The sequence below is a fragment of the Folsomia candida genome, unplaced genomic scaffold (genome assembly GCF_002217175.1).
Source record: "Folsomia candida strain VU population unplaced genomic scaffold, ASM221717v1 Fcan01_Sc009, whole genome shotgun sequence".
NCBI classification, from domain to species: domain Eukaryota; kingdom Metazoa; phylum Arthropoda; class Collembola; order Entomobryomorpha; family Isotomidae; genus Folsomia; species Folsomia candida.
Window position 1 is genome coordinate 898,702 of NW_019091201.1, and position 25,659 is coordinate 924,360.

The window sequence follows — 25,659 nt, forward strand, 5'->3', positions numbered from 1 at the left end:
ACAGACATTTGCCTGAGGAGTGAAGTGAGCGAGGTAGGATGAGATGAAGTTTGAGACAATAAAGCATGCAGTCTGCTTTTCCTTCTTGTGAGGAACGCTTCTGCAGACCGTTTTGTTCCCAAGTTTTACTTACGTACATAGTTTTTGGAAAAGAAATGTAGAATTTTCAGAATTTCATAACATTGGAACTGTAACAAGATATTTATTTTTACAATTTAAAAAGTGGTGTGGTTTCTTACATAAATTCAGAAATTTATTGTGCCCGGTTTGGACCGTTTTTTGGGTAAGATTTTTGTTTACATTTCTTCATCAATCATATTTTGGTTAGCCCTGAATTTCCTGTGGTCTTCTTATCAATCAGAATTGATCATGTCGTTATAATAAGGATTGGGTTCGCCGTTTCCTGAGAATGTCTCAGAATTTGAAAAGAAACCAGGCCATGTAAACGCTTATGTTGGACTTTATGATGGCAATCAGTGAAGAAGAAGATGTTTGGTTTTGCATGGCCTACAGCTTTTTATGGGGGGATTAAGTATGCATTATGTTATTATTGTAAGAAAAGGAACAAGTTGAAACTTAAAAAATCGACATTAAAGTCAACATGCTTGCTCATGAAAATTTAAATTATAGGGATTCGCGTACACACCTGATTAAAATATCAAACTTGAATAGTCGGCGATTTATTGTCATCATCATGCGACTCGATGCAAATATATCGAGTTAGACTTGACACGAGGTATAATCTTGTCAATTATGGAATAATCCTAACGTGCTATTATGAAAACTTTGACAAATATCCAAGTTAATTTAGGGCAACTTTAATCGCCTTTAATACTTATATTTAATGGCGGAAAATGTACATTATAACGTAATATAAAACTGCTTTTATTTCATATAAGTAAGTACATAGAACCAGGTGTAAAGGCTTAATTCAACCTGTTTCGCACATTTGTATATTTCTCTGTAAAAAGACATGGAAGGACGTGACATAGCAAAAATTGTAGCATTCTGACTTTTGATAACTTTCAAGGTACAACGCATTTAAGTTTCTTTCAAATACTCAAAAGGTTTCCCGAAGGTTTTGACTTTCAGAATTCAGACAGCTTTGTTTGAGCGTATTTCTTTCTTTCAGATACAATCTGTCCCTTTTTCTATACTTGCTCCATGTCTAAACCTAATATCAAAAAACGTGTAATTTAACGAAACAGGAAATAATTTCTTTCTACACCTGGTGCGAAAGTATTCTGCTGATCTTCTTTGGTGATTTCATGAATCATGGTGTGTAATGTATCGTATGGTTGAATTGTTAATGTAATTTGCAAAATTAACATGCATCAATAAAGCAGGGCATTTGGAAGACATTGTAGCATCATAAACATACACGTTTCAAGGGAATATCTCACTTTTCTTGAAATCGTCGGGAAGACAGTTATTAGATTTTTATTTATTTTATCCTTTCATCATGTTTGCAATCAGTAAAATTATTATTTAGCAATCTCCACAAGAGAAATTTTGATATTACATAAAATCCTTCGCATTTGAAACGCGTAGGTGAATTGTTACTTTAAACCGTCCAATTCTGACAATTGTTTAGATATAAAATTGAGCATTATCACGTTATGACACTCAAAGTCGTCAATTTCTCTGTGCCTATTGATATCTTTTTCACCATTCAATTTCATTCAACACAGACACCACACTTTTGTGCAGTAATGTCAAAACCAGACTTTAATAAAATAAAAGAGATCCATTTCATCCTTTAATCTTAAACTTTTTAAAACATTTCCTTCCAAATATTTTCACTTTATAATTGAATCAAATGTGGCAAGAATTCTTGCCAGATATCATTGTGAATTAGTGAATTGCATTGCAAACAATCAGTTTAAGAGTCATTATGATCCTCAGGAGAATAATGTACAAGGTGATACTGTTATTTGCTATTTATACAATTAAGATCTACAGTCAAGATCATCAAGAACAATTATGTATTGGGTTTTTTTGGGTTTGATGAGCGGAAAGCTTTTGACGTTAAGACTCTTCAAAAGTTCAATGCAGTTACTTAATGCAGAATTTACACAAAAAAAATATTCCTTTAATATTTTTGGCCTGAAAACTCAAATTATTTTAATAAAACTTGTGTAAGCTAAGCACTTTTGACGGTTGACCACAATAATTCTGTCGGATCTTGTGAAGAGAAATGTCAAGAAAAGTGCTGCTATTTGTAATACAAATATTTTAAATCACGCCGTGAGATTCCAGTGTCTAAAAATCTCTCTTATTGTCCACTTCAGCCAGTTTACGTATCCTCACGATTCCTTTACACATTCAGTTTCAACAGCTTTCAATAATAACGAAAAACTGAAGACGTCGTCGTTGGTCACGTCACATTCACACTTTTCGACGTTTTCGACATGGCGAGCATCGCCAAAAGGTGTGGCGTTTTTCCGCAAATGCCTTCTTTCTGTGGCTTGGCTAATGATATCCTCGTGTCGTGCTTTAGCCCATTTTAACTCATTGCACGAAATTGCGAGACTTTCTTTCATATCGTGATAGTTTAAGTTGAAGAGTTGTTACAAAACATGGAAATCATTAATTTAAATTGAAAACGGAAAGGGTTGTTCTCCTCCCAAGAGGGCATAAACATCTCGTGCCGGCTTATGTCACTGTATTGAGAGTCTCACTCTCCGTGACCATTAATGGTAGCAGGCAAGATAAGGTTTAGAATTATAGACAACCAGTAAAAACTAACTACTTATGATGTTATGTTCCTCATTCGACCACTGAATCTTTTTTTGCGGTAATTTGGCAGACTTTGTGAGCACATTATTCACAGCAGAGGACGACGTGATGTCCATCATTTCATGCTAAACAAGACGAGCAGATTACATTACAAGCAATACAATTTGTCATCCCTCCTGCCTGAAAAGTCTGCTACTTTTGTGCAATTAACTACCTCCTGTTAGCCACATATGCATGTATATCTATCTCCTCGCGTGCTTCTTATTTGCATATTTCCTGAATATTGTTACATAATAGTGATTCAAATCCCAAGTTCTGACTTGAGCTAACTGCAAAGAAAATATACTGTTGGATACGTTTGCAATTTTTAACTCGAGACGAGTCAAGCCTCAAGCCTGGCTGGTCGATGTAAAGTAAATTGTGGAGATTTTCAGATTTTAAGAAAAGGGAATCACGGTTGGATGATGACTCGGTCATTGACTACGTGTTCTATCTTTTTTTCTGCAGGTAATTCTTCCAAGTAACAAAAATAGTGTAACTTCTTAACTTGTTGGAACATTTTGTTTGGCTCGTCGTTTGACTTAAATGTTAAAATGTGCACCCAAGAATATGTAGCAGGAGCTCCTCCACAAAATTTAAATACGCCTTGGTTCTAGTAAACATTGTTATCTCATCGCTCATCTTCTCCTGCGTTGTGGATAATATACCGCAAATAAAATAATAGCATGCTCTACTGACTGCTTTGATCAGTGTGATCAAATCCCACTAAATGGTACTGAAAAGAATTGAAACTGTAATTGATGGGTGAGTGGATGGGTTAAAGATGGCTCGTTTAATGGATCACTTGGAATTATAGACTTCATCTTGGCTTTGGTGGTGTGGTGTGTTTCCATTGTTAAAGAAGAACGTCAACCGCATTGTTGAGACGGGGAGAGATCAGAGAGAGCAATTGAAATCGAGTTACTTAATTCATTCACCAACCAATTGATTCCATCCACATTATTATTCTCTAATCAAAGAAGATGATACAGCTAAATGCATTTTACCAAGACAAAGTTTACCGATGAGATAACATAAAGTTGAATAAGTGCAGTTTCAAGTTTAGGTTGAATATAAATTTGTGCAAAGCGCAAAGTGTTTTAGATTCGCGAAGTAAAATGTAGCTAAGCCGCCTGGTTGGCAAATACTTTATAAAAAGATTGTGATACATGCAAATACACCATTAAAATTCGTGTAGTAGGTACACATTATTTGACGTAATTCAAATCACTACTGGCACTTTGATACAGGTCGTTCCAAATATTGGGCTGATTTTACTCCGTGGATGAATAAGTACCAATTCCTCTACGCATATCAGTCCGTCTCTTAACAAAGCCTCATGTTGCATGGATTCGTATTACACAAATAATACAATGGGAAGCAATTTGACTCATTGTTACGTGATTGTTGCGAATTACACGAGAGTTCATAATATGTATGTCCGTCAATGCTCATACATAAGTAATATGCATGCATGAGTGTATAAGAGCTACATATTTCGCTCGCTATCGTCCATCCATCTCTGTCCATCCCTTCATCGTTTCAAAAAAGCTAAATCCATCTTATCTGATCGCTTGCATTGTATCAGATCAATTTTAAATTCGTAGTCTCATCGTCATCATCTCGTTTAGGAAATATTATAATAAATTGAAATTCACGCAGCATTATTGACCCAACAGCTGCCTGTCTGTCGAATCAAGTTTATGTTGTATTAAGCGCACGTTTTCATATGCATGCGGATTGCGGATTACAAAATTCTTTGTATGCACGATGTACTGTAAGCAGTAAAAGCTTGGAGGGTTTGAAATTGACAGTTCATCAATAACATTAAGCCTTCTTTCTTTGTCTATTAATAGTCATGTAGCGTTTTCTTGAGCAAAACGACCAAGTCCGGCGTCTTCTGGGGTTCAATCATTATTATTATTATTACTATTACATTATGTTGCCTTATTACGTTATTATAACGATAAGTACAAATCGTGCCTAGAGTAATTTGACTTGTGCAAGCGGTGTGCTGCTTAATAACGTCAAAAATTACGCTGTTTCTTTGTTGGGATGAGTAATGCCCAAGTTCTGCTTGTACATAAATAATTTGCGTTGCGCTTTTGTAACAAATCGCACGTTCCCAGAAGGAGGTATTATTTCATTTCGCATAAAATCGAGATTATGCATTAGATGCAGAAAAGTAGTGGCAGAATGTGCAGGATGCAAGTTTGTACAAAATTGTGTAAAATATTTGGTAGGATTCATTTCATCTCAGATTCATAAAAATGTGCAAAAAATTTCTGTTGTATAGAATTGAAATCTAGACTGCCCACTGGTCTTGTCTGTGAATTTCATATTATTATCTGTTGTATAACATAACAAATCACTACCAAACTTCACAATGCATAGTTTATTAGCGCTGCTCGTGTGCATAAATTATTGGAATGGAATGATTAAATAAAACTGATCAAGGGTTTTTAATTTGCACCTTTTGTCCGTATTTTTTGTCTTTTAGAGTAGTAATTAAAATTAATTTATAGTTGAAGGCCTTTTGTACATACACATGTTCAACTGACAATTAATTTTACTATGGTTTTGATTTTTTTGGTATCACTTGAACTGCACCAGTGGCATACATTTTAATACGTTATTTTATGTACATATGTACACATGTCCATGTACACACATCGTATCAAACAGGATTACACACTTATGCATACGCTTCATTAAATTTGAATCATCACACACAAACACTCATCCCCATTTCAAATTGAAATAGAATAAATTGGAAATTGTCTATTTCATTATAAATCACTTTATCTTATCAAAAAAATCTCAGCTTAGTCCATTTACTGCTCACATCTCAAAGCGATGCCCTAAATTTATTCGTATTATATTCTACTTCTTATCAGTATCAACAATGTATTCAGACCACGGGCGGATGTTGCTAATTACAGAAGGGTTTGGCACTTACGTGGATACGAATTTGACCTTGAATAACCCCGGAACGGTTTGTCGCAGCGTGTCAAAATTTTGGACAGACGAGCTTGGTATCCTCAGATAGTTGTGTGCAAAATTTCAACTCTCTACTTTCAAAAATGCCTCCTCCACAGCCCCCAGAACTTTAAACACTCATTTTTATTCTTTTCAAACTCGGTCTAAAAAATTTTATCTCCACAGAAAAATTTTATTTTCAAGTATCCGAACCCAAATAAGGCTGTTTGACTTACATCGGCGGACTATACAGGTATTTCACTATTCGAAATGATTTTTATCCCCAATCTAGCTTCAAGGTGGTTTGCATTATCTTGGGTGAACTTTGCCGTCTGGGAAGACGTTGCGTGATCATGAAAAATCACCATATTTATTATTTTACCGCACAATTTAGGAAAACTTTGTACTAAAAGCGGTTTAAATACACGGTCCACATAATACTTTGCAGGTTCCTTTATTTTTCGGGGGACTTTGATAAGTGGGAGGACACCACGACCCGACATTGCACCAACAACCATAAACTGTTCAAAAAAGTTCTCCTCACTGAAAAGCACCAAATTTCTTGAATTTGTTTTCGGCATTTGTCGTGTAGTAAGCTCTTCGAACCCAATTAGTAACTTGTAGAGAAAATAGTCCTTGGTCAAATGTCGCTAAAAACTCACTCTCATTCCTCAACAGAAAATTTAAATAATTTTTTTTGTAAACACGGGTAAGATTTTTGTTGGAAAAAGTTGAAATTGCTGTCTTAACTTCTAAGGGCTGTGGGGGAGGCATTTTTGAAAGTAGAGAGTTGGAATTTTGCACACAACTATCTGAGGATACCATGCTCGTCTGTTCAAAATTTTGACCCAATACGACAAACCGTTCCGGGTTATTCAAGGTCAAATTCGTATCGACGTACGTGCCAAACCCTGTATTAGTCTGAACTAGAGAAAAATTGGAATTCATGGCTGAGTTGGATTTTACAAATGCAAAACAAATGTAATGAACACTCAATCGAGTTAAAATAGGTTAAGGAAGTCGTAACGATTAATTAGTTCCTTGAAATTAAGTTTAATACCCCAAATAAGCCTTACACCATACTGTTCCTCACAATGTACTCCCGTCCGTCATGCCACTGCATTTTGCTTGAACTTATTTGTTGAACTCTTTATTGTAAGCGTTCTTGTGTTATAGATCTAGATGCATTTTTAATTACGAGAGTTTAGTGACGCGTACTTATTCATTTTTCTCCCTTCCTCCTTCAAACATGTTGCAATTTAATCAGCCGACGTAAATAAAAATTTCAAACCACAACTGACGCCGACGACGAACAAACGATAAGTGCGAGTCATACAACTTCTCGCACACGCCCAGAATCATGCTTCATTATAAATAAATACTTATACATACACGTTATTACATTATAAATAAATCCAAATTGGGTCTGTTCAATTAAACCTGCTGTAAGAACAAAGGGAACTTAACCGTAAAATGTGCAAGTTGTTGTTCTCTGTGGAACAAAGATAGAGATATAATTTACATTTTAAATGCAACAACCAACTGTTGATGACCCAGTATTAGTTGTTAGTTGTAAAATACGTACGAAATTTATGTATTTGCAGTATGTTGGCGTTTTTATTTGTTGTGAATAATAATGCTGTGCAAGTGCAAGCACCGAATGGAAAAAAACATGAATAAACGTCAATTCTTGGTGGGATTAGGTATGAGTTGCGCTTAATGTCTGCATTGTAAACATGCATTGTTGCTGAATTTCAATTTGGGGTTAGTTCAGTCGCAGCTGCATAATATGTAAGCGTTGCAAGATTTCATAGTTGAGTGAATTACTTGATTTTCACATTGTTGTTTAGTTTAGCGAGGTGCTTAAATTCAGTTTTATGATGAGATGAATCTTTTTTGGCATGGGTGGATTGGATTACTGCAAGTGGGTCATTCATAATACGAGTTCCATGCCTTATCAATGGCCATGTTTTTAATTAAATCTGACAGATTTTTAGAAAAGATAATGAAATGGCAACAATTTGAGTATTTTCCGGAAGTGTTGAATATGCAAATCCTGATAAAACTAAACTTGGAGTTGTCAATTGTATGTATATTTTATTACTGTACTGTTTATTTTACAAGGAGCAAGATACGCCCATATTCTAAGAATTATGTTTCTTTTGCTGCTGCTGTCGGAATTTTAACAACTTTTCTATACCTGTGGCACTAATTAGGACCCATTATCATTCAAGATACACAATTCGCACTTGCCGTTGAATTGTAATATTTTACAAAGTGTTTTGTGCCAATTGTATATTTCAAGATTTATCTGTTCATATATTCTGTACATCTGAGCCTCCATTGTGTAGACTTCCTCACCCAAATTTTGCAAATTTATTGCCAAAATTGTTGGCTTACTAGATACCTTATTTCGATCCTGGTCATCCCTGAATCCTGCGTAGAATACCTAAACTGTACAAAATTCTTACATGATTTATTCTTCATTGAGAAGCAACCTCTATAATCTGCTCGAGTATAATTAATAAACACGGTGAATCATACATGCATATACTTATTTAGCTTGACAGCGCATTGTAATTATCCACTCAACTTTACCATTATTTAATTATAATACAAATGTCTAGTAATTTGTTGATAATATGAAATGAGAAAGTTCACACATTTGAAATTTGTAGGCGAATCTGTCAATGCAAATTGTTCACGGTGGTTTGATTCTCATATGCGTTTCATACAAATAAGCAAATGCCCGGCGGAGATTTTCACTTACACTCGCACAATTTTGGTGATAGGTCCAATTTGGTACATATTTACAAACCTGCGTGTATGCAAAATCGAGCGAAACCGTGAAATAAATAAATAACTCGTACGTGAACAAGATTACAAGACTAAATACAAATTATTATAATTGTATTGGTCACACGAGATAACTACATGCCCAAAAAAACGTACTACACATAAATACACAATAAATGCCAAACTATATACAATTAAATGGATGTATAGCGATTCTGTGTGCAGACAACGGTATCAAAGTCTTTTAGATAAATATAAATCTGTAAATGGTCATCTCCTCAGATGGAGGAAGGACATATCCTACTATTTCATAGCGCATAATGAGCTCAGTAGTGCTAATGGGACGGACTCAGTGATCGTTTATCATTTTGAAACATTATAATTCTCAAACCCACATCATTACCTAGTCCTCCTCCTCATCGGCATCTTTATTATCGTCGCCGTCATCATTATTATCTCCAAGATTCAAATACTAATCCCTTTTACTTGTCAAATCATAGATTCTGCACGGCTGAATTCTTTCTTATCCACAAGAATACCAAGCAACACACTGGGACAAGCCAAGCATGGAATTTTTAGTGTGATTAAAGCTCTACTCTGAGGAGGACAATAATGTAGGTAATTCCATAATGAATTCGCACAAAATTCAATCCATTGTTGCTCCTCAGTTATGTGGGGATGAAAGCCAATGGGTTCTTAGAAATTAAGAAGAAGGGAGGAAATTATGCTACACACCATCATCTCAATTTGGTTTAGAAACTATGCCTAATCCCAAAAAGATGGAGAGAATGGTAAATGAGATTGGTGAGATTTTTCTGTCATCATCATGATAGAAACAAATCAGGGTGAAGCTTTTGCAAGATGAGATTTTCAACTTCAAATGAGCTCTGGGTTGGACACCTTCGCGAGCTTGGTCTTAATTATATTTTTTTTGAGGAGACGTAAGACAAAAGGTTTGATTTTAATCGTCGTCGTCGTCATCGTCGTTGTCATCTCCGTAAAAAAAGGCGCCTCGCTCTTGCTTCAGATATCTCTTTTACCTCCTATTTGTTACTTTGAAGCTGTTTCGTTCTGCCATCAGAGAAATATGTAAAAATCACTCTGAAACCTTTTCAAGCGTGTGGATGGATGCAAAAAATTAATATTTGAAGAAGGTAAATTCTGGCAGTGGAGAAAATATAAAATTTCTTTAGAAAGCAAAACCCAACCACATACGTAAATTCATGTAATTAAAAAGAGAATGAATTTATATGCCTTAATTTTACATGGCGGATCAATTTTTCCATTTTAATTTAGTGCCCATGTCGTAAATGGGTGTTTAAATCATTTTAGGCAAAAATTAGCATAAAATAGTGATCGTGTGGCTATACGCGAGAAATCAGAGGTGAAATTTGCTGTAAAATAAGATACGACACAGTCTTATTGTTAATATATAATGAGCTGCGGTCTCCCGTGGTCTCAATTTACAATTTCGGAAGATTTAAGACTGTGGCGACCTCATATTTTTGTTTTGGTTTACTGAACTGGTCGTCGTCGTATGCTTATCGGGATAATATTATTATTATGCGTAGTATTTTGAAAAAAAAAATCTGAAATTTATTACATGTGAACGATATGCGAAAAACAGGATCCCACTGTCAAAAGTTGTGTTACCGGCGAGAATCTGATTTGTTCACCTGTTTTATGACTGCCTTTTGCTGCCTTTTGTAGTAGTGATTCAGTTCACTAATGTCATTGTAGTAAATTTTGTAGTAGTGTTGTAAATTCCATGTTATTGCTTGCCAATGGCTATTTGTTACCTTTGTTAATTTCTGCTTCGAGTCAAGTTACACAGGTAAAAAAAATCTTGTAATCAGAGTCACACTCACTACTGTTGTTTGGCACGTTGGTAAGATTTGTATATTAAAATTGTTAAGCTTCTCACATTGTGCGAATCAAATTGGGGTGTAATTCCTTCCCAGAGGAATATGGCACGCCAGGAGATTATCGCAGACAATAATATTCTATGTAAAATGGCCTTGTTGAGCTGCCGAAATGGAGTAGGAAGCCCTCCTACCCCTCTCTAATGCACTTTATGACAGTTACTAATTGCAGGTGGGACACTTTTAGCACATTCTCTCTTACATCAGAGTTTTGTTTGTGTGCAGGTTTTTGCACTTCGTGTGGGTGGTGGTTGGTGGTTAAATTCATGAATTATTGTTCACTGACTGAGGGCGAGAAGGTCTCTCTCGTTATCGAGCCGTCAGTACCTGTCATCCAACAAAAATTGGTAAAACAAATCATTTAGAGCCCTATCGAACCTCCTTCCAAACTGATAAATAAGAAGGCTAACAGATATCCGCTCACTGATATCACTTTATTTTTATTTACAATGTAAACAGCTCACCCCAACCTTAGTCAACCTTGCAATAATTCATTTGTGCAGGCAGATTTTCGTACGTAGCATTAGTAATTTACAACCCATTGTCGATTGTCTGGCCTGCCTGTTCGATGGCTCAATTTGGCTAAGACCGTGGAGGAGGATTAAACAAACCTGCCCAAGTTTGATATTAAACTATTGAACTCAAACGAGGTGCAGGTGATTCATCAGTTCTTGATTATTCCGTCCGATTGTGTTAATTTTAAACAAAGGTTAAATTCGGCATGTGCTAAAAAAATTTAGTTAATGAATATGAACGAAGGAGTGGTTAGGCTTGTGTCGATTCCATATTTGTCGCCTCTTCATTGTCATTGTCGTATTTGTATTATGAATCCATCATCAACGTGTCAAACTAGCTTTGTAAAAGTCATAAGTTTAATGTCAGCTCGTGGTTTTATTCCTTTTTCTCCCACCATAATGTTCCTTATCTGTGCACTCCCAATTCATTCTGCGCCTGGGAACAAGATTCGCGTTGGTTTAGTTTAGACGCTAAACTCCTTGGGACAACAGCAAGGTGACGGCGACGGGAGAAATGGTTGGTTAAACTCGACAGCCAAGCCAGTAATTTAATTCAATTGTTGCTGGCACGAATGTATGCCACGATACTCTAAAAATGGGTGTCATATTATATATATTGTGATCTTATTACTGGTGTAACAATGCACCTTAAAATCCTTGCCAGAAATATCTCACACGTCCAAATTTTACACTAATGTGTCCACACATAGGTACTTACAAACGCCATTCAAAAGATTTAGATCGCGATTTAGATGATGCTCGTTTGTTGTGAAGTATTGTAACAGTAACAGTAACATATTTTTTAGTTTGCACGAATGTGCGAAATTTTTGCTCACCTTTTTGTGACTACGTAGTACATTACATGATGTGACAGAAATGTGTGTCTGTCTGCCTCCTGATTTAGGAAATGGTTAATGCCATTTCTGTTGACAGTTGTGTGTAGATTGATGTCAGATACTAGTACTTCATGAATACTAAAGTTTGTCACTCGGCATTGCTATGTATTCCCTTTAGAAAAAAAATTAATGATTTTGCCACTGACACTTTATTCCTGGCTTGTACATCATTTATCATGCTTGTGGTGTCGGATATCTGACATTGCTGGCGTTGAAACTGGTATTGGCGTGGTTATTGTTTCTTCCACTGCTGTAATAAAGTTGGTTGGATTTTCTAAATAAGAAATCAAAAAGTTGGTAGCTGTACAAGTTTGTTGGTCATTTATCATTAAGCATCATGATCTTATCCAAGCAACACGGCTCCCATCGTAGATAATTACCTGCTACTTTATTCCAACAGATTTTACACGAGATTCTGTCACTTTTTATCATTTCAAGCCCAATTTTGTACAATATTTCGAATCGTATTGAATTAAAGTAAATGACGGATGCGTAGATGAAAGACTGATAAAAGCGATAAACGTACCGCATTCACAACGAGAAAGTATGTTTGAGAAAACTTTCAAAAACTATTTGTCTCAAATTGCAGAAATGTTCTGGTTCATTGACTGATATATAAATTACGACGTGATTTTGTCACTGAGAATGTGCGCATCCTGTGCGTATGTGGTTAATGACATAGCAGAAATGATTGCAAACTCGGCAAATTTAGAAAATCTAGTCCGTGGGACTATTTTGTGCCACAGCAGTTGACATTGTTTTTCTTGCTGCTGCAGATTGTACATTAATCTGAATTAATGCACCGTATCGTAATTTGTGTAGTACAAATTAAGGAATAGAGATTCGATTTACCACCAAATCATGAAACACCCTTAATCTTGGCAGATTTTACGCAAGAGCTTTATCAGCAATTGCACACACGCTGGTATTTGTGTGTATTACCAACCCATGGAATTGTTATCTTACTTAATTGTAAATGAGTCATTAACGCAAGCATCACTATTAAGAAAGACAATGGACTTTATGTATATACTCACCCAACTTTACCAATGCATACATTGGCCAAGTCAAGTGTTTGTTGTACTTGGTAGTTGGTACCGACACGACTTGTTAAGAAATAAGTACTTGCGAAAATTCAGTAAGACTCACAGTCAGTAAATAAGAATAGCATCAAACAGGATGTTCGTTCACCTTTCCCATCAAAGCAACTTATTCTCACACGCGAAACAAAGGGTGTCTGCTCCCTAATCTCGTTAATTGTACTTATCGCCAAGATTTCAGCGTGGACTTTGTATTAAATCCACGTCAAGTATTACAAGCTACGTAGATGTGAAGCAATTGCCATCATCATTTTTACCTATTGCCCAGCAGCAAGGTTTCGATAACATTGTGTATTCCTTCCATTTGCGAAAATATGTACTCAAGTCAGTAATCTGTTAATGGAAATATGACACTTTTCTTTAATTACTGTGCTCATACCGTGTGCATTGTTGACGTATCGTTTTTAATTGTGGGACTCAAAAGCGGTCGAGGTTAGCGTTGATTTGATGAACGTTACGAAATCTGGAGTGCTTACTCTGCTGACGCACATAGATATTATTGACACCAGTTTGCATTTCATTTTCATTTTTTACGTGGTAGAAAAGTCTTGTGCAAAGAGTTTTGTAACTCGTCGTGGTGGTGAGAAAGATCAATAAATCTCATGCACGATGACAGAGTTTATAGCTTGTTCAAATTAATATACTACTTATTTATTAGCAATTAAGCTCGCGCACTCATTTGTGGGAGGATCGTTACCAGAGATTCAATTTTATTGAAATAGAAAGTATTTGACTAAGGATCTTGTGTTATTAGACCATCCTTCATTGGTAATAACTTGTTTAATGAGAAATTTAAAAGTATTGTCTTGCTAATTAAATAAGTGATTAATTTTAGAATGCAATAATCTGCACGTTCTGTTTTTGAAGTGCCGACAGGCAAATCTAAATCTCTTCATCGCAATTAGAACGAATCCACCCACTGAAATAGTTATGCATTAGTCGCACTTTTGATTCCAATACAACAAGGAATAATTTATTCTCTGTGCAAGTTTGCATTTGTTCATAAGTTTGAGATTACTTTTTTAGACGAAACGAAAATACTAACTACCTTATTTTAAATAAGGCTGGAATCAATTACAATATTTTCTGCAATTCAATTCTACACACAGTTTTTTAGTGGGAGGGTTATTGCACTTGTCCAAATTCAGCAGGAGTGTCTCACCAAAAGAATAATTGCTTCCTTCTCGGGCTTATTAAAACTCAGCGGCGTCCGTCCGTCTATAAAATTGTCTTTGCTACTTTGCTTTTGATTTGAGGAGCAGTGGCAGAAATGCTGTTGAGTGCAGGACAGGTAGCTACATTACAACTTCCTTCCGTCTTAATGGATCCACCTACAATAATCATTTTCTTCATCGCGAGCTGCATGATATACGACCATCAGCCTGGCTCGTTACATGTTATAGTTCATTAACGCATGGAAAATTGAATTGTTCATGCATCCCACCTTTCCCATGACATCGGTCGGACGATAAGGTTTCTCCCTCCTTCTTAAAACAATATAAAGCGGTCAGCTCAGCGGTGGGGTGGCGAAAAACTATTTATCGGCTGTAGTTACCTGCTTTACTGCTGCTGTTACGGAAGGAAGGTTAGCCAAGAGTTTCAAAAATTCGCGTGTATGCCGTAAGACAAAACCAGTTTAATGAACTTGCAGAGCAATAAAGTTCCCACCGTAAAGGTAACGAATTCCGTGCGGTAGCGAAAAAAAGTCGGACTGACCTTTCCACGATTGCTTACCCGATCTGTGGATTACAGTAGATTGATAAACCACTTTTACCCATCAAGAAGGAATAACAAATATGACGCTTATTGTGTATAATATCCGCGTTATGTATGCTTGATAAATGGGAATATGGTTGAGGAATGTAGCGTGGGAAGATTGTCAGACTGGAAAGTTAACGCTTTAAACGTCGGATTTTGTTAAGAAAAGGCTGAAAGGTAATAAATATTGAGGAACGGAAAGAACCTTCTTCTTTTTGACTAAATAGTGGTCGTATTTTGACATTCTGGCACCGGTGAAACTAGATTTTTAACAATAATGTGACAACAAATCATGGTAAGACATGCATGCTCAACAGATGCTTCAATTCTACATTCAGGATAAGATACGATTGACTAATTTCGTTAACGGGATGGGATATTCAAGATATTAGACGAATAATCTCTTCAGGATTGGTGTGGTGATACATGTGAGAAACTTGACCGGTTTTCTGGTTTGTGTATAAGACCCTCTAATGGAGGAAATGATCGTCATAATCTATTAAAATCCAGGGTGGTTGGTTAGTTGGTAGATTTTACATCCTTGTTTATGTCACAATTCGACATGAGAGCAATGCATCACTTTGAACGGTTAAATAATGATAAGCAATATTGGGCCTGCCACTCAAAATTTTGGCATTTAAATTAATCCAGCTAAAACAAAAATTCTCTCCATTTTTGCAGATTAACCCGTCCCGAGGAAGTCGAACACGCCGACATACTAAAATTTCCACAATCCCGTTGTGACCCATTGATAATTTTGTCTGAAACGTAATAAAAACTGATTTCTTAAACAATCGGAATTCATATCAGGACCAGACATCAGTGAGTGAATGAAAAATCTGAATTTAACGAGAAAGGAAAATGAAGCAAAACCGGAATTGAGATTTATGGGGCTCATCCACAACTAGCAGATCCTCCGAGGAAGGAATCAAGATTTGCAAGAATTAGAATCACCAACCACCAGAAGCAACACTTCATACGAAAAAGTAGCAGCAGTGTGGACTAACAACTTGTAATGGTTATTGATGTGCATAGTGAAGCGTGCAATTTGCCTTTGTTCATACGCATAAGCAAAGTCCTGTTCAAACTCATGACGATTTTCGCATTACACAATTTTCATGCGTGATTGGATCGAATAATTTACCTTGTGTTGTCTCTACATTTGTTTTTTGCATCAGTCAAGAAGAAGAAGAGACCCGTTACTATAATTCCATTCCATGCAATCTCCTTCTCCTTCTCTGACAGATACAGAAAGAGGGTGGATTTTGTCTCGAATCTGAATTTACTCTCGTTTTTATCGTGACTCGAACAAGTGGTTTTGTTTCATGCTTAGTAAATGAAACAGTTATCGCTAATCAACAGTTTACTACTACTTCTTCTACGTAGGTACGTAATGGCGTGAATGATCCAACAAACTTTTTGCTGATTGTTATAGCGTGCCCACCAGTACTTTAAGTTTTGGGATGCATAGCTGTACATCTCGTGAAGAAAAAGGAAGTTTCTTTATGTGATTCTCTAAAATATTTGCATTTCTTGTGAAAAAAGTGAAAAAGAACAAGCGTGTGCATTTTTTGAGCATAAAAGTGATGTGAATTCGACTCAAAACTGATTGGAAATTGACGTGATTATTGGCAGAATCGATTATAATTGCAAACCTAGCTGACAAATTGACAGCAAGCCGTTAAAATGCCACCTGAGAGAGAAGACGATGGATTCGATGTAAGTAAACTAATAAACTTAACGTGTTCGTAAAGTATGAATGATTCTGCAAATGCATAAAACATAATAACATTAGACATTCTAAGTACTTAAAATAATCAGAAAGTTATACCAGAAAAGTTATTTGTCTGTCTGTGATAATTATTTTTTCGCGTAACAAATCTGAGAAAAAAAACTTCCGGAAAAAACGCAATTTGTCAACGCTTACAATGACAAAAAGGAAATTAGATTTCTGACCACTGACTGTCCCATGAATAAGTGATACTCACAAAATTGTAGAGCAGACACAAAATAATTTGGATGATTACAAAATCTTTGCTAAAATCAGAAAGTGATGCTTGAATAAAATGCAGGAATTTTAGCGAATTTAATACTTTCTGCTGACCACAAGCTCAAAATAATTTAGCTGAAAAAAAACTTTCATTCGGTTCGTTTCACGTTTAATAATACAAAGCTGACTGGCAAATAAGTAAGTTTGTGGTGGGTTTGTTTTGTCGGATAAGATTTAGCACACGGCATCTCAAAATCCTTTATAACAATCCTCACGATCTTTTTTTTACGATTTCTGCAACGTTGTTAGAAGGTGTACAGTTACCATCAGCATTATCAAATGCGAAAAAAAAACATTATAGTGCAAAAAGGAAGGAAGTAGGCGAATTTTTAAGATTATAGTTTACAACAAAAAGCAATATCTACAAAGTTGATGCGTACTTCACCAGTCAGTCATGAGATGAAGATGTCAGACAAATTATGGTCGTCCAACTTTCTTCGCAGTAATTCATTCCGTAGAGCATACGCACATAAGAACTTTGTAAAAAGGGGATTTAAAATCCTTACTCTAATTTCCGTTTATCAAATCTATATTACTTTGTCGTGAGCGAGCAAATGTAAATAAATTATAATGAACTCGTCTGAAATTTCATCTCGTTTTGAGCAAAACGCGCTGAAGGCACGCGAGGCTTTATTACCATCATTATTGTTATTTCGAATGGAAATAAGAACTTGGAAGTGCATGGTTTTACTCTATAAATCTTTACCTAACGAGACAATTTTGACACAGAACAAGAAGATATTCACAGAATATTATGACGAGATTGTATTGCATGCGTGTTTGCATAAGTGCGAAACAAGATCGAGGTGTGGGTGGGCTTAAAGCAACAACAAGCATTAGATATTAAAGGTCCTTTTAATTTATTCTTCTTGAAAATGTTCCGTTATGTGTGTGAATGAATGATATTAGTTTATGCATTAAAAAATCATATTATTGTGACGATGCACGCATCTTGTTGAATAATTATCTTCTTGAAGTTGAGTTGTCATTTGGGATGATGCAGTACTGCATTTTATGATAAAAACACACATTTTTTTAGGGGAAGCAGCATAAAACTCCGACCCTGAGACCACCATTATACAACGCGGAGGATTATACGGCAGCTCTAAAACAATTATTTTCGCACCACCATCACAGCAGTAATAATCATGGCTTTCGACATCAGCAACCTTCCAGTGGATCCGTGCTTATCGAGCATTCTACAAATGGCGCCCTGGCGGGAGCAGGTCTGGCGGAAATGTCGTCACAACGCCAACCAGAAATGGGGATGAAAAAGTTTCTGAATGGAAGTGAACTTTTATTCAAGTTGGAGGCAGACTTGCGACATGGTAAATACGTAAATATTTGCAAAATGAGTTTGTCCCTCCAACCCGCATGACACCGTTTTTTACGTTTTTTTCAGCATACCCTTCGTTTGTCCAAGAATTCGTCTCCGGGCAGTTCGAAGGCGTCGCTTGTCTCCTCGAAGCACTGAAAACGATTCAATCAGCCCTCGAGGATGTGTCAGGATTACGAGAACAGCGGAAAATGTTCAGGTTTGTAAGATATAGATCAAAAAACTTATTATGGAAATGAACTCAAATGAGGAGATGTAACGTGGATAACATCAGATTCATAATTACGAAATTTGTACGAATTTACAGTTACCAATTTTTTCTTTGTTTTCAGTGATGAGCAGAAATGTCTTCAATGTGTATCCCTGGCTTTGAGGTTAGTAAACGCGACAAAATTTATAATTTTTGCCATTATTTCTGCATTGTTTGTGAGGGATTAGAGATGGGAGGATTATCTGAGAGGATTATTAAGAGATTGACCTGAAAAATATCTAATAAACCACTATAAACGAATACCTGAATCTTAATTTATTACAAGAATACCCATATGGTTTAAATAATTTGCAACCCTAATTTGAAATTATCAGATTAGAAAAGATTCTTCAATTAGATAAAGGCAGACATTTGGAACTTTTTAACCTTGATTTAACTCAGCTATACATTTTCGACCAAATAAACTTGGTCTGAACTGAAGATGTTTTTCGAATCACAACAATAGCAGTCGAACGAAAGCACCCACCAAAGTGCCCAATTCACTCCCTTTGTCCTTGGCAAGTGGCCCATATTATTCGCAAAGGGATTAATAGAATAGAATTATTTCATTTTATTTATTTTTGAACATGACCACTCTACCGTGAAATTGTCGGTGTGTAAAATCTCTATGTAAGCAAATTGTAAGCAAGCTGTGCAAATCTCTGTGCACAATTTTTACGCGATATATAATACCTGCAGACCATTTAATCTGAACCAATGCCTTAGTATTTTTCATAATAAAACGGGTTATTTATTACTTTCTGACAGGAATATTGAAGCCGTGTCGAAACTGGCGTTGTATCCTGGTGGACTTTATCCCTTGGCTGCCACAATGGTGTCCACCGTCACTGCGACAAGGATTATCGCGTTGGAGGTACTATACATAATTTCTTTTCTCTTTTTTAGAAAAGTGGATATTTAAAATGATGATTCGATTTTCTTTATCAAATCGTTCTTATGATGCATGTAAAAGAAATTGTTGCTTTTTTAATGAAAAATTAGGTTTTGACCTGTGTCTGCTCAGAAGGTGGAGCAGAAGGACATTACAAAGTATGCGAAGCGCTATCAACGCTGAGGTACCTAAAAATAATGAAATCAAGAAACAAAATCTGTAATTTTTTTCGAACCAAATTTAAAATAATGACATTATTCCAGACTTCGAATGGGGGAACCAATTCGGTGCAAATTTCTTGTTGGTGCGATATCTTCCGCCCCACCGGGTTTATTTCAAGCGAAAGGGATCAAATTTTTGACAGCGTTCATTTCATCGGCACCAAGCCCAAAGCACAAGGTTCACATCCAATGTGAACTTGAAGAAGCCGGCTTCAATTCAGGAGTTCTTCGGAAGGTGAGTGAGGACATATTTAATTAATCGTGCTGACATTAAATAAAAGTGACCTAGAATTAGTAAATTAATAACAATTATCACATTTTTATATTCATTCACAGGGTGCGGAACTGGGAGGAGCTCGAGAGTCACGAGATGTTCACGTCGAATTGGATGAGTGGGATCGTGTTATAATTGATGTGGTAAATTTCATAAAAATCTATTAGATTAATTATTTCTGTTCAAGATGAATTGCCCACGCTCAACATAAATAAATGAATGAATTGCTAATTTCAGGACACGTTGACTCGACAAAATTCACAACTTCGGAATAGTGTCGCAACTCTTCAGCAAGAACTTGCCACGTTGAAGGACAAACTTAAGGTAAAAGAATGACGAAGAGGATGCATGCCGAGATAATGATTATTATAATTATGAATTCTTCTAAGTACGTTTTTGGCACAAATAGCGTATTATTCTTAATTGTCACACATTATTCGTCCCACTTATTTGTTGATCTAAATTGCTCCTCGACTCACCCAGCACATTGATAAGTTATCATATAATGATGACGATTACCAGGGTGTAGTGTCCTTCGTCAATACTAGCCAAATCCTTTGTCTGTACTTAAAAGCAGTTTAAAATCAGTTCAGTGTTGCGTCAGTTGCGTGCTAAAAAACAGTTTAATGACCGAAAGACAAACGCCTCTAAGTTTTGATGTGATCTAGCTTTTTAGTAAAATCTAAAGTAAACGAATACGTACGTAGGCCTTCAATTAGTAGGTTGCGTAGAGGATAATGCATTGCATTGTTTCCTCGAACAATGAGACCTTCTTCTTAGTTTCCTACAGTTATATCATCCATTATATGCTATCATTTATTTATTGTTTGCATTCTACTTGAACAGAGAATGGACGCTCCACAAAAGTCGGACGATTCTCGTAAAAGAGGAATTCGAGCAAAACGGACAGAAGATGCAGTTATTACGACCCCCGTCGACTCTGAAGAAGAGGCAGAACAGATCCACCAGGTTTTACAAGAGTTGAACAACATTGTCAACTCGGAGATGCGTGTGCAGCAAAAATCCGCAGGGACAAAGAAAGAACAGGAAATTGTGCCAGTTCATTTGGTAAAGTCTCCACCAAAGAAGAAATTATCAAGCTCGACGCCCGTCTTGCCGAGACCATGGCCTGGTTCCTCCGCCAGCGACGATGATGATTCCGACATTGTAGAAATGCTTGAGAAAGGAGGTCACGGTCATCATAACGATTCCAAGAAACCAAACGTGCTACGAGTCGTGCAACAATTAGAAAACATGGAAAAATCTTCGCCACCCAAACATTTCAGGGATAAGCACCAGAAATTACAAAATTTACCAATCGCAATGTCCAAAAGCATCAGTCCTATTAACGAACCCAGACCGGATTATTCGCTCCCAAATTTTCACAAAGCTAACCACATGGCGAGTAAATTCGCAAATTTCAAATCAGCCAAACTCTACTCTTCCAGTCCCGATAATTCCGGGGATTCTCGTTCCTCCAGCAAAAATAATGTTTCAAGTGGATATGCCGAAGTTTATGAAAAATCTACAAATGGAAGTGCCAGTAGCGCTAGCAAATACAATATTTCTCCCAGATTTTCACCAAACTTGGACCTCCCACATGATATCAAGAAACACAGTAGTGGCGGATCCAAACATCATAATCGAAGTTCTGGAGGGGGAGGAATTTCTCCAGGTCTTCGTCGCTCCGAGTCCCTCAGTTTAGCCTCCATCGAAGTTATAGCCAGTAAAGAGCATAATAAGAAGAGTAACAATTATCAACAGGGAAGTCGACACGAGGGCAGAGGTTCCGCCGTACCTGCGGATAAATGGAAAAGCATGGAAAGTCTGGAGGGTGGGAAAGGCAGGGATGAAAATTTTACTCTGAGGTGGAGATACCCACACCCACAACTCCCACCCGGTAAAAAGTCTAAGGACCAATCCTCCCCCACAACTCCAAGTCCTAAATCTGGAAGTAAAACTGCCAAACTTGCCGCAAAAAATTTGCTTGCGCAAAACGGGCACAAAAATAATATTGGGGGTGGTGGCGAACTTTGCGCTGACTACAGACAAAATCGATTCACAAAGAATAGCAGCAGCAAAAGTGGGAATGGAGAATCAGGACGGGCCGGAAGCAGTAGCAGTTCTCCATTAAATATTTTTGCCCGTTATACAAAGAAATCATCGCCGGATAAGGACAAGGCTTTGAATCATCAGCAACCCGCAAGCTTCATGAATCACCACCACCACCACCAACAGGGTCAACCTCTTCCAGGATTACCTGGACCAAGCCATCATCCACACAACGATTTCAACCATAATAACAATAAGGAGAAGGAAAATATGAAAATGTTTTCGCTTCCTCCAATCATGATGCCGCATGCAATGGATAATCATCGACTTACCGATTTGCCCTCTGGCCTTTACTAATTAGAAAAAATTTCGATAGTTTATCAAGCCAAAGAGATTAAATGTTTGGTTAAATACGATCCGTGTTAGATAAGTATACAAAAATTTAATCATTTGATAACCCAGTAGATTTTGAGTAATAATTATACTCCTCATTGTATGTACTTATTTAAGGCATGCATTTAAAGCCTCTCCAATTAAATGAGAAGTACCCTCCAAATATTTCAGAAGTACCCTTCATGGATACCTGCCTCTTAAAGTTATTTTTGAATTAGGATTTTGGTGGCAAACTACCTCTTAAAATAATGTACATATCTACAAGCCATAATTTCAGCATTTTATATATGTAAAAAGCGTATCATTTATATGCAATTAAAGTTAAGGCTTCCATAAAAGCATGCATTTTAAAAACTACATGGTACTCAAGGCTGTTGTGGACTTAACAGGTTCTTCACCCTTCCGCTTGGTACAGGTTTTGGGTTCAGAACAACATCGAAAAATTCTTTTATAATTGCTTGACGAAATTCATCTTTAAAAATATACGATAATCTCAGAAATTCGCAATACATAAATAATTCCGATCATTAATGTAAGGGTAAAATTTAATGGGCCCTGAGATTATCTTAAATCGTCAGGTAAAAATGTCTTAATTTATCTTATCTTAATTTACCCTGAGTTTAAAATTTTTAAATGCCGAAATGTCTTAATACAGCCTGGTAAAAAAATCGGTAGTTTATAAATGTAAGACGTAGAAACGGATATATTTACAAATCAAAGTAATATCAAACCAAAGCAATATCAAACCAAAGCCTGTGGAAAGCTTGTTATTTGTCAGTGTGAAATATTAAAGCTATTTTTGACAATCTTGCAGTCAAACAAACTAATTTTTATGTAATTTAAAACGAATTAAAAAAATGTTTTTCATAAATACATCTTTTGGGGATCTAAGCAATTAAACATTTTACATAAAGTCTGAAAGTCTTCTTGAAAGTCTGTACATTAGAAAAACGTCTGACGTCCTGAATCAAGAGTCTTGATTCAAGACCACATGAACCTGAATCCTATCTGGGTTTCACTATTGTTACCCCTAATCAAGCGCCCCTGACAACGATATCGTTTTTTGAATTACAAAAATATTATGTGATAAGATGTTTTTGGTCAGGATGACTTAAAACAATTTACTCTAGGGGTGAGGCCGTAGCTGGGTCAACGAAAGAATTTTTAACTATTTTGTAATTGCTGGCTAATTTCTAGAATTGAGTGTGTGTAGCCCGAGTCATAGTTACCCAAAGTTGTGTTACATATTTAATTTCTGCGAGTAAACAGACAAACAGAGGAACGGACAAGCAGTTACATAAGGCTGGGTAGCCGCTGCTACCCAACAATTAAAAATAATTAAAAAAATAAGTTTGTTGAGTTACGGCCGAACCCAGAAACACCGGCCGTAGCCGTTAGTGATTGAAGAATCCTGGTTTTTGGTGAAATAAATCATGTTTTTCGCTTTCTAAAATTGTCCCTGAAGATGATACAAGTGAGTATCGAAAGCTCGGAATAAATATATCTGTATTACAACAACCATGTCGTCTGATAAATCTAATACAAATTTTTCATAAAGATTTAGGGTTTTTAAGAACATAATCAACCGGACACTGGTAATAAGACCCATCACTGATAAGAAATTTTCACAGATTTATGATATGCAAAATGAGAGGCTACTTCCATTTAACGGGAGGGAAAATTTAGAGGATTAAGAGGTTGCTTTCCATTTAGGTCACTTCTTAAATATTCGGAGGGTAATTCCCATTGTTTTGGAGAGACATTAAATTACTTCCCTTATTTAAATGTAAAATCCAAACTGTAAAAACAGAGTTCTATGTATACACGACAAGAATACCATTTATTATACACTTTAAATATTCAAATACATATATTAACACAGTATTTTCCATTCAATAATAAAAAATACCGTATACTTCTTATCAAACAAATAATTCCATTAATGTATTCGTAAAATACGCATTAAAAATCGGCCGGTTTGTAAAAAAAAGTCTCAGTTTGCTGCGGTGTTAACAAACAAGAGGACGACGACTTAAGTCAGGAGCACTTCACTCACATCCTCCACATTTTATTCATTCTTTATTTACATTTCGTTCAAAACTCAACCTGAATGAAGGAAATGAAGGGAACATTATTTGAAAAGACTGATTACTTTCCTCACACAAAGGGCATCATCAACAACATCGCAGGGTACTCCCTCATACACGTGCCATATTCACTACATATTTCCCCATATTTTTAACGCATTTTCATCTCATCTCATCTCCTAGCAAGGTCTCCTCGTCCCTAAACTGGGAAGCTCAGGTTTTAGTCGGTTTTTCAAAAAGGGACCTTTTTCTCCCTTCCCTGTCCAACCAAGTTACAATATTCCACCAAATAATGATGGAACTGGAACAGCACGCACTACTGACCGACCCTGCTTGGTCCTTCTTATGCATGGAATTGAAATGCATGATTTGGGTTATGCATATTCCGTTTCATTATTTATTTACAAAAATTATAACAAAACTAACCGTCTGCTGTTTCTGATCTGGACGAGAAGGAAGAAAAGGAAGCCCGGGTGCGGCTGTTGCTGGCCGGGGATGAAAATGAAATCCATTTGTTTTTCAACAAAGAGAGCAAGCAGCAGATGCAGATGTGGTTTATTAGATGCAGATTTGATAGCAAAATTGTCGTGTTTACGGTGAAAAAGAAAATGTCACTCGTATTATCAAGAAGGAAAAACTTGAATTTATTAAGTAAATGGATGACTTTTTTACCCATTTCCGGAAAGACTATAAAAAGCGGACCCCAAATAAACAGTAACATCATTCCACATAATCCGACCCTGCCCATGGAGTGAAAGGGTTGAAAAGGTTCGTCCCACTTTTTTATGCTTTTCACTCTTATCATTACACACGATTTACTTTTTTTAGACTGCTTCACGTTTGTTCCATCCTCCAGTAAAAACCCAACCCTAGCATATCTTTAGTCGATTACTCACATGTGTACTATTTCAGTGGGGACCCGATTTTTAACTAGTAGCTTGATGACATGTTTCGAAAAGTTGTAGCTATCTCCAGTATTTTTCAAAAATAAATAAAGTGAAAGTTTCCATAATTGTTATAATCAAAATATAATGGATATGAATTTGACTACGACGTATCACTTACTCATATTTTCAATAAGTAAATTGCATTATATTTAATTAGCATTTTCACCAATCCCACAAAAGCAAAGGGTTACAAATATCAGCGCATGGTTGATTATGCAATGTATCTTATCGTCACGTGTTTTGGAATCGGCTAAAATAATGATGCATGATTCTTGTCCCAAATGCTTTGCCGTTGACGTGGACGAAATCAATATCTCATAACGGGAAGACGAGTGAGTATATGTAGCGTAATGTATTTACCATGCAGTTGACAACAAAGTATGTAATCCTACTGGAAAGGTTTAGTCTCAAAG

At 36.3% G+C, this 25,659-nt stretch overlaps 1 protein-coding gene across 4 annotated transcripts; it reads left to right on the plus strand.

Moving 5' to 3' along the window:
• The first annotated feature begins 49 nt into the window (after window positions 1–49).
• LOC110854082 lies at window positions 50–24,046 on the plus strand. 4 transcript variants are annotated; one of them, XM_035854776.1, is made up of 12 exons: window positions 50–283; window positions 9,054–9,171; window positions 15,426–16,463; window positions 17,834–18,122; window positions 18,197–18,329; window positions 18,463–18,504; window positions 19,149–19,254; window positions 19,383–19,456; window positions 19,536–19,728; window positions 19,830–19,910; window positions 20,005–20,091; window positions 20,614–24,046. In XM_035854776.1, exons 3-12 carry the CDS (start codon window positions 16,431–16,433, stop codon window positions 22,174–22,176), a joined length of 2,601 nt encoding a protein of 866 aa, XP_035710669.1. In that variant the 5' UTR covers window positions 50–283; window positions 9,054–9,171; window positions 15,426–16,430; the 3' UTR covers window positions 22,177–24,046. The 4 variants fall into 4 exon arrangements, with proteins under 4 accessions (XP_035710669.1, XP_035710668.1, XP_021958172.1 ...); XM_035854775.1 differs by having other exon boundaries at window positions 9,054–9,167; XM_022102480.2 differs by lacking the exon at window positions 9,054–9,171.
• Window positions 24,047–25,659: the final 1,613 nt, after the last annotated feature.

Excerpts from the sequence above, each read along its gene's own strand:
- LOC110854082 (XM_035854776.1), top strand. The coding sequence starts at position 16,431 with ATGCCACCTGAGAGAGAAGACGATGGATTCGAT. Across the intron at positions 18,123-18,196 it reads GGAGGCAGACTTGCGACATG|CATACCCTTCGTTTGTCCAA; the intron begins GTAAATACGTAA and ends CGTTTTTTTCAG. Across the intron at positions 18,330-18,462 it reads GAACAGCGGAAAATGTTCAG|TGATGAGCAGAAATGTCTTC; the intron begins GTTTGTAAGATA and ends CTTTGTTTTCAG.